The 17,609-nt window shown below is 43.1% G+C and overlaps 1 protein-coding gene across 3 annotated transcripts in view; it reads left to right on the forward strand.

The window, feature by feature from the left end:
• Positions 1 to 17,609, forward strand: part of LOC100702913 (partitioning defective 3 homolog) — a 346,275-nt gene that overhangs the window by 166,064 nt on the left and 162,602 nt on the right. For all 3 annotated transcript variants that reach the window (XM_025910173.1, XM_025910174.1, XM_005471661.4), the window contains exons 9-12: positions 984 to 1,214; positions 1,796 to 1,983; positions 7,448 to 7,587; positions 8,077 to 8,205. In XM_025910173.1, the coding sequence (XP_025765958.1) occupies positions 984 to 1,214; positions 1,796 to 1,983; positions 7,448 to 7,587; positions 8,077 to 8,205 (688 nt within the window). The remainder of the gene's footprint in view (positions 1 to 983; positions 1,215 to 1,795; positions 1,984 to 7,447; positions 7,588 to 8,076; positions 8,206 to 17,609) is intronic.

A 17,609-nucleotide genomic window follows, 5' to 3' on the forward strand; every position in this document is an offset into this window, starting at 1 on the left:
ATGCATGCACACAAACTTCGCCCCAGCCTGTCATCACCCTGCAGTGCGCATATGCAAGTGATTCTCGCAAATTACCATAAGAATGAAAACGGGAGAGAGCAAATCTCGCAGAAGTGGCTTGGTGCGCGTTCGCCTCTGCGACGCGGCTTGCGTGGAGTGCTGTCTGTTTGCGGCGGAAGCGGCTTAGCGGTTGTCATTGGGACAGAATCAGCATGGTATTGCTGGTAATGGGGAGGGGGCTGGAAAAAGAACATGGGATTGCTGGAATCCAGACATCCACTGTGCCTCTGGCCCCCTTATGCTGCAGTGTGCCTCACTCCTGGCCAGCCTATCTATATGCTAAGTGCTGCTGGCAAACCAGACTAAACAATTCTTGTGTCTGGGAATGATGGCGAGCTCTTGTCTCGGCATATTTGGCCTCCCCCAAACTCATACGAGACTCTGTGTGTTTGTGTGTTCCCGCCCCATTTTGTGTTTAAGGAATGAATTCTGTGTGTGTGTGTCTGCTTACTTGGGACCTCATCGTCTGGAAAGCTTCCCTGGTGCATGATTCATCACCTCTGTTCTGATTGTTGAGTCAACTCATGACCATTTATCTCCAACCACGAACAGACTCACACAAACACACAAATGACTGCATTGTATAGAGATTTAACCTATATCACACGCAGTAATATTTTATGACTGATGCACCACTTACTGTCCTTATCTCTTACCCGTCTTGATGCTTGTAATTATAGATAATGTAATTTCTGCCCCATAATGCATTGCAGGAAGTAGTCCTGCGATTACCCGCACAGGCCTCAACCCTCTGTATCTCGTTTCAACATACAGTGCATCATGGCGTTCCTTATCCTTTTGTATCTGCCAAGCTTTGGTGCTACATCATTGTACATGTATCTCTTATCATGTTTAAAGCTAATTCATTTCTGTCTGTGTGACCTTACCGCTCTCTCCCTCGCTCTATGTTGTTTCACCTTCAGAGCACAGAACATTTTCAAGCAGGCAATGCGTTCCCCGGTTATCCTTTTCCACGTGGTCCCTGCAGCCATGAAGAAGCAATATGAGCTGCTGTCGGCACAGAATGAGCTGAGCAGCCCACCTCAGCTGAACAGGGTTCGCTTCAGCCAGGAGTCTCAACAGCCAGCAGACAGGTCCAGTCTGACTGGGGGGCTGACGCCCAGATCGGGACAACAATCGGGCCTCAATCACAAGTGGGTTTCACCTCCCTTTTATTTTGTTTAACGGTTACTGAATCATTTTTTTTCTACCCAAGATACATTCACACTGTTCTCATACATGAAACAAAGAAAAATCAATAAATCAAAGAAAAAAGAAAAATTAAAAGGCTGCCACAGATTTGATGTGTGTGAAAGGGAGTGCTGTTGTAATTGCAGCAGTCAAAGACTTTCACTGGAAATCCATCAGAGTTTAAAAGCTATGCAAAAAAAAGGACAAGAAGGCAGCCTAACTGTAATTTGTACCTTAGACCTCTGAGTCTGCATCGGTGATCATCTTGTCAAAAGCCTGTTTTATCTGCCTGTGGTTTCTGTTAATTGTTGTAAAAACTCTGGCCTAGTTCCAGAAAGACAAAGATGTGGGTTTGTATTTGTGGTCATAATGTCAGTTATACAGAACGATCAATCCTCCGTCTGTGCCAGTGAAAAGGTTCTTGCTACAAATACTGTTATTATTTAATGGTGAAAAGTCATTACTGTGCGTTATACATTACATTACAGGAGCCTGACGATGAATATATATTTCATGTAACGACTCTGAACCCTTGTCTCTGTAGCCACCATGGCTCACTGGCAGGGAGCACCCCAGACTCGAGTAGACGCTTTGCCACTCCACCCCACATTTTGGTCTCCAGGACCCCGTCAGCCCCTTCCCCCAACCTGCAGCGCAGGATAAGCACAAACGCCCCCAGCACCACCTACCTAAAGAACAAAGGTCGCAGGTTCAACGTCCAACTGAAGAAAGGTAAGAGAGATAGTAGAGAAACGAGGTCAGTGCTGTAGGAGTGAAAACCAGCAGAATCACCTTTGCAATTTGTGTGTGCTGACATCATAAGGTGACATGAACCCGCCATGTTTGATCGGCTTTTTAGACACTTCTGTGTTATTAAGGGAGATATGTGTGATAATCATATTAATAAAGTATGTTTCACAGCAGGTAGTGGAAAAATTCTTGGAGAAGGCTTAACAGTGGGTCGACCTTGCCTGTAACCATGGGAAAATTTTAAAAAGTGGCTTTTTTTCCTCTTAGAGTTCAGAATTGCTTCTGCCAAAATTTCTGTCAGCCTGTCCGCTGGCAGATTACATTGGCCTCCGCTCTTTATCAGCAGAAAGCCGGGGAAGACCGCTGTAAATCTGATAAAACTCCAGCATCAAAGAGTATATTCTTCACAAGACAGACTTCTGCATTTAAACATTTAAATGCACTGAAAGTTTGCTGTTAGACACGAAAGACGCTGATCCTAAAGCAGCTCAAGTGACATCGTTAAAGTGGTTCATTAGTTTGACCAATAATCTCGTTGTTTGTTTCTATGTCAGCCCTGTTACTAAGCACGATAAAGGTGATATCTTGTCTCCTTCTAGCATTTAAAATTTCCAGAGTAAACAAAAGGTCAAAGGGCTCTTAATGCAACTGAAATCCTTCTGGAAATAAAACGAAATCTCCTCTTGCTTTTGCACTTTGTTTAACCGAGAAGGCAGAAAACAAACACAGATCAGCCCCGTCTTGAAAACAGTTTGTGGTGTCATCCGTTCATGCTACAGTACATCACCGCGGTCTTGTGGTTAAGCTTCAGCAATCCATCTGCTTCCAGCTGAGCTGGGTTTATTTGTGGACTTGGACAGACCTTTGATACCGGAGCAGTACTATTTCTTTGTGGTGGCTTCGCTGCCAAGCCGTGTCATTTCCACCGGTTAGCCATCTTCATGTGAATTAGTGAGCAGCAGGAAGCAGAGTGAAGCAGTTCTAAGGCGATGTCCTGACTCCGTCGATTTCTTTTTTGCTCCTTTTTTTTTTCGGTTGCCGGAGCAGATGTTTAGTTGAAAGTTGGCACCGAGGCCTTAGCGATGAGCTTCAGGGAAGCATGCGGGAAAAAGTGAGGGCTGCGGCGCGGGATAAACGTGACCCACTCTGGGGACATGCAGTCACAAGCTGCTCTAACATGTTTGGCAAAGTTTCCCAGTGCTGCCGGCAGAGTTCTTTGACACTGTGGAGCTGAAGTGTAACGTATATTTATTTGTTTATAACGTGATAAAGTTTCCCCACACGACTCTCATTTCCAGAAAGATGTTGGTAGAACTCCAGCACCAGGCTGATGCCTTCAGTTTAGTTTATATCCACCAGCTGCATGGCTTCATAGTCACTATGAAATATTTCAGTATAACCCGAGTGACAGAAATGGTTTCAAAGATCACTGCTTGATTTCAGCAGGAGTTTACCGGCACATAACTTCGAAGCCGTTTGTGAACTCCAGATGGAGATGTCCAAATGTTGTTAAACTGGGAATTTAACGGAGCACTAGGAAACAGCTGAGTCGAGGGAAACGCGCCTCTGAAATCCATTTTGACGGTTCCGTTTGATTGCCATCACGCTAATGCACTTCTAGAAGGGCTTCGGCGGTTTTGTTGTCTGGTCGTTGTAATTGTTGTGATTCAGCCTAAGTGGCTCAGAGTTCCAAGTGGCAGGAGCAGATCCTGAATGGCAAATTAACAAGAGTGCCTTAATCAAATACTGCTGTCGAAAAGGACATACGCACCCCATTAAGTCATTCTAATGTGCCTCAGCCTCTCTTCATGTTTGCTGCTTAATTGGCTTATTGGAGCCAGGATTTCAGCTAATCCAGAAAGGGACACAATTACTTTTACCCCGGTCTGGTCTGGTACCTAAAATAAATACATCAGTGGTTAATTAGCGCAGGAATATTTAGAGATTGCATTCTCCTAATTGCCTGATTGTAGACTTTGAACAGTGGGATCTTATAATGGGCCGGAGTTGGATTTGGGATGCGTGTTGGGTGGCAGTTTGTGAAAAGGGTCAGAGGGGACGGGGAATCCCAACCGCCATGGCGAGGATTTGAAAAAAGGCAGGATATAATCAAAAGCTGTGATACATTTGTGTTAAATGCCATCTGCATTTGTTTACCCCTCTTATTTTTAGTCATTTGAGGACAGACTAGCATCTGCACTAAGTGGAGAACCTTCCACAGCAACTGTGGGATCTGGTATTTAAAAGTTTGGCAGTCAAACTGCGCATTTAATATTCAACATAAACGATGACAGCTATTTTTGTCTGCTCACTTCTCGCTCAGCAGTGACGGACAGATCATAGAACATCGTTATCCTTAGCAGCTCAACTTTCTGGCTTCAAAGTGATCTCTTCATCACCTTTCCGCAAGTTTATTTGTGCATGGAAGCCAGGAGAAAGTTGCCAGCCACGCTCCTCACTCTTAATGCCCCTTGTTCATCAGCGGCATCACTGTCAGCGAGACGACAGACTGCTAAATAGACATACAGGGAAAAGTAGGTCATGATGAACCATCAGAGGTGCTGACAGCTCTGTGAAATGAGCAGCTACTTTGACACGAATACTAATCACCGCTGTTAGCGTCAGAAAAGCCTCGACTGAAACCGCAGAACACGACTTTCCAACTTGACTGCTGGAAATGCCTACAGCTAGGTTATGCATGGTGGAATCTTAACTGCCGCTCTGAAAGACGTTCTTAATAACTCATCTAGTTTAATCTGACACGCAGCATTTGCACGGTTTATCACATGTAGCTGACATTTGAACTACGTCATGCTTTTATCTGAAAAATACGGCTCTGGTCAGCAGAAAAGGTTAGACCGGAGATCTTCTTATTTACCTGTTATTGTATTTGCCCGATTCCTCGTAGACTATCAATTCATATTCGTTTGAGCAACCTTAAAGGTCAACCCTTAAACTTAAAGCAAATGGCTTTGCATAGCTGATGCCCGCAGTGTTTTTATCACATGTGGTTGTTGAAGTTCACTGCACTTGGAAGAGACAGAGGATTTTCCTTTAAATATACAAAGCTAAGAAGCAAATTTGAGTCCACACACAGTGATCACTGCTTTCTCCATTAGGCTAACCTCAAGCTCCCTATATATCATCCAAGACTGCTTTGACCCAGACATGATTTTTACACAGCCTTTGTGGCCTGCCTTTGCACCAAAACTCTGGAGGTTTTTTTTTTTTGGTTTAAAATCTGGCACACGGTGTAGTGTGGGAAGATTCAGAAATAAGCACTTTAACTATTTAGGTGTCCTGCACTTTAGTTTAAGAGGATATTGAACAGAGTTTTAATGCATTTCCCAATCCATAATGATTCATTTGTCTCTGCTTATTCTTAACTGGTCTTTAATCTGACCGTGACTTCCACGATTGGCTTTAAAGTCCATGCACATTGATTTAAAACACTCAATTTTGGTTGATAGAACTGATACTATGTTTAGAGTTCAAGACACACCCAATCATGGAAATATGAAAAAATGCCAGCATGGAAGCAAGAATGTCTGTATTACCTCGTGGAGGTTCAGGACATGATGGAAGGCCATCATTTGATTCCTGCTTAGTGGATTAAAAGTTACTTTATTTAGTGATTGGGAAAAAAGCTGTATGCCCTTAGCAGTATTTATTCACAGAATACACTTTTGTATGTTTCTGTACTTTTGAAATGAAACCCAGAAATTGAATATGTCGCTGTCATAAATAAATTGCTCTTTAGTGACATTTAAAGCTTTTGCAGAGTTTCTGGGATTCTTCACTAAACACAAACATTTGCATTATTTGTCCTTCAGATCTTTAATATCAGTGTTATTCACAGCTCAAAAAAATTAAATGCTGAAAAAACATCAGATCTCAAAGAGAAAGAAAAAAATCATGCTTGATGTCTATGCTGATTTGGACAGGGTAATGTGTTAGGAACGACTGGATGCCGCATTGCTTGATGGAAATAAAATGAAAATCTAAGTTAAAAAAAATGATGCAGCCTAGACAATTTTACTGAAATTTCATCGCAGTATTTCAGGATGGTACTCAGTAGTTCGTGTGGACCCCATGTGCTTACATATATGCCTGACAATGTTGACGTGACGGATCGTGTCCGAGGGAGGTCGCCTCCCAGATTTGACCAGGGCATCACTGAGCATGGACCAAAACATAATGTCGCAGAGGTGTCCTATTGGATTTAGATCAGGTGGGGATTAGGGCCAGTCGGTGGAACTGGCTGCATACTCTCAGCACATGAGGCCGGACATTGTCGTGCACAAGGAGGAAACCAGGACTCACTGCATCAGTGTAGCATCTGACGGTGGGTCCAAGGATGCCATCCTGATACTTAATGGCCGTCAGGGTGCTGTTGCCTAGACTGTAGAAGGTTTCATGTCCCTCCATGGACATGCCTCCTCAGACCATCACTGACCCACCACCAAACCCGTTATGCTGAACGATATTACAGGCAGCTTAACGTTTCACGTCTGTCACATGTCCTCAGGGTGAACCTGCTCCCATCTGTGAAAATCACAGGGCACCAGTGGTGGAGCTCCTCATTCTGGCGTTCTATGGCAAGCGTTAATCGAGCTCCACGGTGCCGGGCAGTGAGCACAGGCTCCCGTAGTGGACATCGGACCCTCAGGCCTCATGAAGTTTATTTCCGTGTTTGATACGACACATTCACACCAGTGTCCTGCTGGAGGTCTTTTGTAGCTCTGGCAGTGCTCATCATGTTCCTCCTTACACAAAGGAGCAGATCATGGGTTAAGGACCTTCTACAGCCCTGTCCCGCTTTACTACAGTAACTAACTGTCTCCTGGAACCTCTTCTATGCTCCTGCGACTGTGCTGGGACACACAGCAAAGATTCTGGCAATGACAAGTATTAATGTGCCATCCTGGAGGAGTTGGACTACCTGTGCGACCTCCAATGGGTCCAGCTATCACATCATCCTACCAGTAGTGACACTGACTCTAGCCAAATGCAAAACTAATGAGGAGGGAAACATGTGAGTGGCCTCCACCTGTATAACCATTCTTGCTTTGGGGGCTGTCTCATCGTTGCCCCTTTAGTGCACCTGTTCCTTTCTTACACCAAAGCAGCTGAAGCTGATTAACAACCCCCTCTGCTACTTAACTGAACAAATCAATATCCCACAAGTTTAACTGACTTGATGCTTTGCTCTGATTAGAAAGGGTTCCTTTAAATTTTATTGAGCAGTCTGTTTTAGGGGTAATAGAAAATGACAACAGACAGACAAACAGTTTTTCAGTTTACTGCCGATCATGAGCACCCTGCTGGCAAGCTTACCAAATGACAACATCACAGCATGGCATGTTTGCGCCAGGAAAGAAAAGTGATGAGCTGTGCTTTGTAAAATGTCACAATACCTTTCTAAGTGTCTTTAATTGTTAACTAGGTCCGGAGGGTCTCGGATTCAGCATCACATCCAGAGATGTCCCGATTGGCGGCAGCGCTCCAATTTATGTTAAAAACATCCTTCCTCAAGGCGCCGCCATCCAAGACGGTCGACTTAAAGCTGGAGACCGGCTGCTGGAGGTGAGGCAGCACTGTCAAACATCCTCTAACCATGACACAGTGTTCAGCGAGTGTGTTCTGTGAGATTGCGTGTTATTTCAGAGACGAATTACTCGTTTCCTGATGTGACTTTGTTCCTAAATTCAGTCTTACTGAGCCTTTGTTGGAGCGAGTCGAATAAGCTGCGTTCCCTTTGGCTACAACAATTCAGCTGCAGTTTTGAATTTCTAAGAAAATGTGGTTAGATGGAACAATATTTTGATTATACTTCAGTCAGACTGACATGGAAATCAGCGAGTGCTCCCTTTAGGGGGAAATAACCCATATTTAATTCCAGTTCCAACCAGCTCACAGGGTAATCTGCATAAAGGTTATGTGGAGGCCATAGTCCCCCCTTTTAAAAGTGAGTTTAGTTTCGCCTCCGACTGTGTATCTGTTGTACGTTTATTTTTGTAAGTCTGGGTTTCTTTTACGCTTCGTGACTCCATGTATGTGTATATGTACGTGCAGGTTAGTGGAGTGGACCTAAATGGTAAAAGCCAGGAAGAGGTGGTAGCCCTGCTCCGAGCTACACCCATGGGTGGAACCGTGAACCTGCTGGTGATTCGCCCAGAGGACTCCCTGCTGCCCCGAGAAGTGGTCAGTGCCCAGCCAGCACCTCATAAGAGTTTTCTAGATTTCAGCTGTTTGGTAAATGTTGATATTTATGGAGAGTTTGAGAGGACTTGTACAGGAAAAGCTGTGATTTTCTCAGCCTATTTGCAATTATAGTTTTATAGCTGTAATAAAAAATAAGAATTTGACACATGAATGGGAGAACAAGAAACTAGTTGAGACAGTGTAGGATTTCTCTTACTCGTTGCCATTATTACTTCTCAGTGGATATCAGCCAAACTCCCATTGTCAGTTTGATAAAGCATATCCTACTTGATTCAATGAAGTCTCTCAAGGAATCTGGTAAATGTCACTAAATGTCTAACATCCTGTACAGAGCATGGATTTGTCATGGTGCCTGCACTAATATTCCCTTAACTGCTCCTCCAATCCATCAGCTTCTCCATCTTTCTGTCATTTTTTAAAATTATGTTGTCTGCGCTGATTTTAATTTAACATTCATTTGTTTATTGTGTAACTCTGTCAGTGCTCTCATTATTAATGCTAGTGGATGGCTGCTGTCCACTTAAGGATTTCTTCTCTCTAAAATATGAGCCTCTGAGCTCTGAGTTGACTCAGAGTCGCCGGTTTAGGACAAATATTCGACTTTCCATGTACAGATCTCCTCTTTAATTGTGGCTCGTGCTTTTTTTTTTTCTCTCCACACACAGATGGTCATTTTAGCACATACAGACATGCAGACACACAGACCCATTAAATGCACACACAGGCACTCTGAAATGATGTGCCTAAGTGTGTCTAAGTGCACACAAAATCAGCTTTGGACATATTCAAACGCACACCCTCCCAGTGAGCCACACAGTCTACATACAGGGTGACTTTGGCTGTCGCGCAACAGATGGCGAGGCTACTGCCCCCGTCCAGCCTGCGCTCTGTGTCTGTGACAGCAGGCTTAGTCGTCACAGCACCTTGGCAGGCCAGGGGCTCCTGATGCCAGCCTCACTCCTTACCACAGCACTCAGCCCGGCACCCTGGCTGTTAACCCCGCAATAGGAGCTGTTCAACCTGTGGAATAATGGCCCTGTGAAGCAGTAGCAAGCTCTTTTAATGTGCTATTTCTTCATCCAGACACCAGCTATACTTTCATTTTTTTTTCTCACTGTAATTTTCAGATTTAGGAAGTTGGCACAAGAGCATGTGTTAAAGTTCTCTTGCTATTAAGGAAGTCCCCAAAAAGTCTTGTACCGTCTTAAAATGCGTCACACATGTTTATAAAGTATGCTGCATTTTTGATGCTGCTTCATAGCTCATGTACGGTGGCCCTGAGAGGTCAAACTCAATAACTCAATAACTCAAGAACGTGACAATGACGAGATGCTTAAAGAACTGGAGAATTGATCGATGTCTGGAGGGACAAAAAGATGTGGTTTCCTGCATTTTTAAAAAAAATTGTGTTTTCGTGATTGACGTAATACTGTAGATACATGTTTGCTGTTAGCCGTTTACTGTTAGCTCTTCACTGTTGTTCCGTCACATTATTGTCTCCCTGAAAACACTCCTGTTGTTTTCTCAGGGTTCTTTTTTTGTGAGCTTTTGCAGCATTTTTTCTCTTTCTCTTGTGTTTTATTTGTTTTTCTAGTTGCTGGTGTTTTTTTTAAAGTTGCAGTGCGTTTCACCTCTCCGGACCACCTAGGAGCCACTGCTAGCATCAAACCTGTAACCTTGACATTATTCAACTGGACTCTTTAAGAACGCGCGCACACACACACACACACACACACACACACACACACACAAAATAAACTAAATACTTAAAACTAACTGGAGGTAGAGGCCAAACTGATCCACGCTGCCTTGACAGCAGCTGAGTGACGCTGTGAGGGCTTTTTAAAAAATGCACGCCTGCCCCTGGCTCGTCTGCTTATGAGTGTTGTGGAATGAGAGGTTGACGGCTACGCTCTCTCAGCTACTCAGGCGTGATGCGATTAGAAAAAAAAATCCATCATGCAAAACCTGTCTAATAATCTCCTTTTTCTTTTTTGTTTTTGATTTCTCCGTCTCTTGACCAACACGCTGTGCAAAGACTGCTGGTTAATATTTCATCACTTTCCGTAGCAGATTAACTCTCTCGCTTACTTTTCCTTTTTTTTAAAAATTCTCACTCTCTCTCTCACACACAGTTTCACATTTCCCAGCAGTGCTTTCACAAATCTCAATAATCCCTACAAGTATGTTCATAAAAATCAGATAAGGAGGCCAAGGCTCTGCCGGTGACAGTTATTGCAAATAAAGCATGGTAGAAAATTGTGGCTGGTAATTGCCTCCTCTGTCACACACTGTGGATAGGTGGGTGATGGGTGCGTGCATATATTTCTGCTACACACTCCACTGGTAGGGCACACATAACGGCGCACCTATAGACGAGCGTTTGTGGGCTGTCATTCCTGTCTTTCTTTGAATGACAAGGCGGCAGCAATTTTTAAATTTCAGCATGAGTGACACACACACACACACACACACACACACACACACACACACACACACACACACACAGCCATATAGATGAAAACAAAACAAAACAACAAAAAAAACCCAGACCTTTTTGTCTAGTTGACATTTGCCTGCTGACGTTTAATGTCAGCATCGGAAATCCCTTCGTGCCTCCTTTTGTTTAGATGTTTGCTCGTGTGCTACCCGTGCTGCTTGCGCCCCCAGAGGAATTAATTTACTCTCCCAGCATGCTCGCATTGCATCTTTAATTACCACGGTCAGGGTGTGTTTTGACATGCTTTCAGTAGCAGTAGCGGGAGCTCTCAATAGCTTTCAATAAATATGTAATTGCAGGAAGGAGAAAAGGTTAAATGGTAATAGAGGAAAAATGGGGCAATGTGGCTACGACTGCTGCTTATTTCCACCCATCTCCTCCTGCCCCTCCTCCTCTCCAGGGATGTCAGTAAATATATTCAGACAGAGACAATACATTTTATCAAAGAAGGTGCTTCAACCTTCACTAAACTCTGGGCTCATCGATAACAAGTTTGTTTGTAGACACCAAGTTCTTCTCTACAAAGCCTCCTTCATCCTTAAGCATGTCTTAGAGGGTAGTGGATCTGTTCGCATTTTGTTTTGTTGTCATGTTTTTTTTGCCTCTTTGCTTTTGAACCTCATGGCCTTTAAGTGTAGAGGAAAGAAATGCTGAAACAGAGAGAAAAGTTCACCTCAAACTCTAGATGCAGTAGCAGGCTCTGATCAGTGACTAGGTGGAGGTAGAAGAAAAAAAAGCCTTGACAGCTCTGGGAGTTTGAGTCAGTGATTTCAAGGCAAGAGATTAAAGGCTGGAAGTCAGATGAATTAGTGCCCCCTATGCGTTTGGAGGTAGAAAGGCTTTATGAATTATTTGTGAGCGCTCGTGTCTTCACAACTTTTTCTGATTGTTTCGTATTAGGGGTGAAAGGAAGTGGAGAAAGTTTGTGTCTTGGATAAAGAAACTAAGAAATGGAGTAAGAGAATGAGATGCGAAGAAGCACAAATTAAAAAAAACCAAAAGCAGCACCATTAAATGCATTTTGAAGACACATCTACACTACACGCAGCCTACACATAGCACAGTAGATGTTATTTGTTGTAGCCCTTTTTCTCCTGGCGTGCGGCCCCGTTTGTGCTTATAGCTGCGAGGAGTGCTTTGCCTTCATAGTGGATATTGTAATTCTGGCTTCCGCTTTTTATTTATTTATTTATTTATTTCCTCCTATAATAATGAGTCAAATGTCATGCTTCGTTGTGCAACAAGCAACGGTGGCAGTCGAAAAACGAGGCACTGCCTAAAGACATCCGTCCACGCCCTGTCACCTGTGGCGGAGCTTGTTCACGTGTCGCCTGCGTGTCGCTTCGAGCAGACACCGCAAAGTAAAAGCAGAGGAATATACTCTTCAACATTTTATTATTACATAAATAAGGAGTTGGGAGGACATTTAAAACAGGGGGCGTCTGTGTTTAGTGACAAATCACTTTCATTTGTTTGAAACCAGCCTGCCTCAAGTTAAGTGAATTAGCCTGTTGCTATTGCTGCCAGAAAGTGATCCATGCACTAAATATATGTTAACTCTTTCCCGCATAAAGACATTTGACGGCCTTTCCTGTGTCCTTGATGACGAGTTTTGACACCTCAGTATATATCAATAAAAACACAGTTTGAAGACCAGTAGAATAGTTCCTGGGCTTTTCCAAGAATTTCCGAAATCTCCAACTTCTGATGCAAACCAGCTCATTTCGTCCTATAAGCCTGAAATATGACAGAAACCTCTCAGTTCAGAAAAGAGCTTCAAAGGTTATGCCTAGCACGCTTTCAAGGGGTAAAGTGTTAAACAATGCCACAAACTCCTGAGTCACACACAGTGCATTCAAGCACCATAATAACGGTGCCCGTTCCTGCTCTTACATCGTTGCGTGACCCTTCAACAGCAGCACATTTTTCCTTCCAAGATAGCAGTGCGGACTGCGGAGAACAAATGGGCTTGTGTAGCCTCTGTTGTAACACTGCCGACCACATAAGAGCAATTAAACAGTGCATTAAAAACCCCTCTTTATGATCATATCGCACTTGTCACTGATCCATTAGTGGCTATATCTGCCAAGCAATGAGAATCTTAATTGCACGATTAATTCTGGCCTCAGATTGATGTGACAGCCGAATTTATGGCTCATGTGAATACTGAGGACGCGCAGACAAATGCGTGACACTGCTGCTTACAATTATAGCAGACTAATGACCTGTTTCATAAGTGCCCACCCCGGTGGCCTGGTTTCAAATTCTGCCTGCTATGTTTTTGACCACTGGGCTGTAATCGAGGCAGTCAGAACTACTCCATTTAAACAGTGTGTTATATTAAACAGGGGTCTCTGAAAACAGTTGCATGGATGAAATAATAAAAGCATGGTTGCATTAAAATAGATGGATACAAGGTTCCGAATTGTTTTTTTGCTCCAAAAATCAAGCGGTCATCATCGATACTCGTTCACAGTTGGGTTTTGTTGCAGTGCCTGCAGTACAGTAAGGTTACCATTCATGATTTGCCCGTGTTAAAGTTGGAAGGCAAGAACAGACGTATGAAGCTGTATTGATTTCCCTGCTGCAGAGATCCATTTACCGAGTCGGTAGAGGGAGAAATGAATTGATATCAGGCAAACAAAACACAACCCCCTGTCTTTGGAGGCAACTAAATTATACACAGATCTGCTCTGTCTGAGCCAAGCTCAATCCCTCCTCATTCATTTATACACTCCTCAACACAGAACGAACCTTTGTCATTTTTAACAGGTTACACGGACGTTAAAATGCCAGAACAGAACAGTAATCCTTCTGTCTTTGGCCACGGATGCATCTAAAACATAACAGCGAATCAGCTGCTTGCGTTTGGCAGAGATGGTCAGGATGAAATTGTTTTGATATTGTATGAAAAATGTTTCAACCTTCATCTCTGGCTCATGTCTTTCAGCGCTTTAACAGAGCAGCTTTTAGATAAACCATTTGGCATATTCCACTGAAGCGGTGATAAACAGCTATGTGCTTATCTTAAGCTATGTGCTACCCACAGCCATGCCAAAACATGACAAACATCTTTGGTGCTAATATAATTAGATGTCTCTTAAAGTAATGTGTGTGTTTTTTTATTTTTATTTTGAGTGACTGTAAGGGTGAAGTAATTCACTGAAACTTTTGATAATAAAGTGTCAGAGAATTGTTCTTGCGCGTCTCTTCAGCGGCTTATTTATATCACAGCAGGTGACAGAGCCAGAGCTATTTTACCTAAGTGAAACTTGGCGAAGGACTCGTGATGATTAATCATTCCTTAGTGGAGTTGATAATTTAAGGTGTTGCAACCTTTTTTGCCGGTATTCACAATTTTGTAATGAATTCCCGGTCTCCTTTTATCATATGACTTCAAAACAGTCCCAGCTGCTCGAAGGTAAATGGACGTAATCCTGCATATTGCTCTAATAATACTAATGTGAAGATCTCGGGTGAAATCCGATTACAGGAACCACTCAAAAGACCTTTGGATGGAGCATTTGCAATGCCGCGGTTTGGCAGTGTGCAATCAGAGTTCTTCAGAACAGTTTGGCAGTTTTAGTTGCATCTCAGAGGTTGCTTTGGCTTTCACTTTATGCATAAAAATGTCTCTGACATGACAGACCACAGTGATTTTAGTGGATAAGGCCTCAAGCGTGTGTACCATGGCACTACGAACCTCATCAGGACACTTTCTCCGACTTTTCCCTCACTCTCTGATGTTTATCACATCACACTTTCCTCTTCTTCCTTCTTCTTCTTCTTCTCCTCTTCCCTTGTGTTTCTCTCATTAATCACCAACACCGTCTCCCAGCGTAGTCCTTTGCCGTATTAATTTGCCTCCTATAGAAACGCTTTCCGATCAAAGTGCACAGTTTTGGAAGCGTGCGCTGTCATAAATAAGGCTAATAATGCCAAGCATGGTTGAAGACAATGCCAGCCCGGTTAACAGTCTCTGAGTCGAGTCTCGTCGAAGCCACCTGTTTTCGTTTAGCACTTTTGAGCAGCTGTTCCCATAATTATGCTTGCTGTCAGTGCAGAGAAGAGGGAGGGTGCACCACAGCATTGTGCTACGCCGATAAACAAGGTAGTTAAAGGCCACTTATGGCGACACAGTTACTCTCCCGAAGGGGATTCAGCGTCTGTTTCCAGAACGCATAATGGGCTGAAGTGTGTGTGTGCAGTTGGACATAGCAAAGCGCTTTTTATCCACCATTAGCTTAAAATGAGAGACATCTGCTTCGTGATGTGCGTCTGCGCTTTGGTTCAACCGAAACGCCTTTGCAAACATTCCCGGCTGCCAGCTACACTTAGAAAGTAGCCTTTTATTTTTAATGTTCCATCTGATGAGATGAAATCGCTTCCCGAATCGCCTGCAGAAACACCTCGTGTCAAGTCAGGCCCGGCGTATGAGTCTGTTTTTTTTTTCCCCTGTCTTTGGGTCGCTCACAGTGAGAGTCAGTCAGCACCCCTCACTGAGAGCCACTTGCCGTAATGCATTCGCCATGATGTAGATAGATCTGGCCTCAGATGCCCTCATGGAAACAGACTTTGTTAAGTCTGTTAATGAGCTTTCTCATTAGAAAACTCCCTAAAGGGGAATAGTCCCAGTGCGTCAGCTCTGGGTCAAAATGTGCTGGATTGCTGAGTGAAGAACATATAACATCAGTTCACAGACACTTACAACCTGCCACTGCCAGCTGTGCCGTATCATGCTTTTTGGTGTTGTGTAACAGCTCGCCTCTCCGCCCCTCGCCCAGCCTCCTCATTGTACCTGAATTTGTTTCCTCGACTTTGAGATATTTAATATTCAGCCTCTTTGTCTGTAAATGTTGCAAGGAGAAGCACCGCCAGAAGAAATTTGTGTTACAATACTTATCACTCGTGCAGCACTTTTGCAATTACACCCATGGCTGATTTCTTTTAGCCCTTTTAAATTCATTTCCATTGACCTTTATGTCACCAAATTGGGCCAAGTGTGGAAAGAAGTTTCCAGGAGTGTTAATTGTTTTAGGCAGTGATGTGCAGAGAACTCAGAGTTATGTGTGAACAGAAGTGATTGTAATTCATTTGCGCTCTGCCTTTTGCATCTCTCTCCGGCTTCTTCTGACGCTCTGTTTCTCTGCCACGCACTTGCGCGCAACCGGCGAATGCTCCTTGTTAGCATGTGACAAGTTAAGCAAGGTAGAAACAAAACAAAAAGGCCTAATAGGCAGGCTGGAGCTCCTTTGCTAGCAAATGCTTTCCTTTCTGTGCCCACTTTTATTCACCTATTTGTGAACTTGGTGAAAAGCTGCCTCTAAAGCACTTCCCTGCTGGTAATGTTAATTAATAAAGGATTTAATGGTATAATAGGCTGTCGCTCCATGGCTGAGTCAGAGGGGACCTTACAAAAAAACAAAAAAATCTCCATGGGCTCCTTTTGTGATGAATTGGTCAAGTGGCTGGTCACTTGAGCTAAGGGGATAATGATAACAATGTTATTACAGCCACTCCGCTTTGCATATTTTCTGCTAGGCTTGCATGATTATGGCCAAAATGATTATCATTGGAATTAATTGGTTCCGTACTGAGGTCACAAGTATTTTTCCCGGGTATTCTCTGATTTTTAGTGATGAAAACATTTCAAGTGCACTTTCATATGAACATGACACTGCAAATCTTTGCATCAAAATAAAATTGGTCCTGCTTATTCACTTAAATTTAGTCCATCTCTTAGAAGGAAAAAAAACTAGTGTAACAAAACCCAACAAAAAACTAAATCAACTTTGCACTACTTTCACTTTTACCTTGTGTTAATTAGTCTTTATACATGCATCTTTGCAAACTAATAATATAAAGTCTCTCACTCCATTCATTCTCCCTGCATGATGGATGTTAATAAAATTCATAGCAGAATACCTGACAGCTCTGAGATCCCGCTCTGCTTCCCCTGTTGTGTTTTGCATACAATGCAGATACTGCCAGTTTAGTAAAATAAAATATCTTTTTTTGAGCACCTGTTGCATAGATTCATTGCAGAAGCTAAATCAGCTGTTACTTGTTCAGACTAATCCAGGAAACGTCAAGCTGTGCAGTCCAGGAAACAGCTATGATTGGCACATACAGGTTCTCAATTACGGAGCACTTGAATTATTTTGCTTTGAGGTGTAAAGGTAGATAAACAGCCGAGTGACAGCCTACACTCACTAAAGATGAATGGTGGCCAGTTGTTTGTCCTACAGCAGCCACCATAGCTAGGATTATGCACTTGAATTGTGAGAAGTAACCCCCCCCACCCCCCAGTAAATTCAATCTGCAATATAGTGACATCTAGTGGTGAGATTTTCCATGCTGCACCTTTAAATCCTGGAGCATGCATTTTCATTTGATTATGCTCGTTTAATTGTGGAAGCCAAATCGAGTTAGAGATAAAAATTTGATTAATTGCGCTGTCCTATTTTCTGCCTATTTTCTATTTTGAAAAGGTCGTGAAAATATTGGAATGGGAATAAACAGGCCCAAACTGATTGAAACTTTAATTTCTTTCAGAAGGCTGAGATAAATTTTTAATAAACTGATGATACAAAACATATTTATCATGTAAAGCTGCATATGCACCTTTTTTGGTTGCACGTGCCTCTCAGCGTTGTCACGAATTTGCGGGGACAACCACTACTTTCCACAAAAAATAGGCAGCTCCTGAGATGAGCTGATGCCGACAGTTTGCTAAGCTATTTAAAAACTGAAGAGATGAGAGCAACACAGTAACAGCCGCAGCTGCACCTAAGAGACGATATCCATCTCTAGGCAACTGATCTAACACATGTGAAAGGCAAAGATGAATGCATGATATATGACAGATTCATCACTTTTATGT

This window comes from Oreochromis niloticus, linkage group LG9, assembly GCF_001858045.2.
Source record: "Oreochromis niloticus isolate F11D_XX linkage group LG9, O_niloticus_UMD_NMBU, whole genome shotgun sequence".
Lineage (NCBI taxonomy): Eukaryota > Metazoa > Chordata > Actinopteri > Cichliformes > Cichlidae > Oreochromis > Oreochromis niloticus.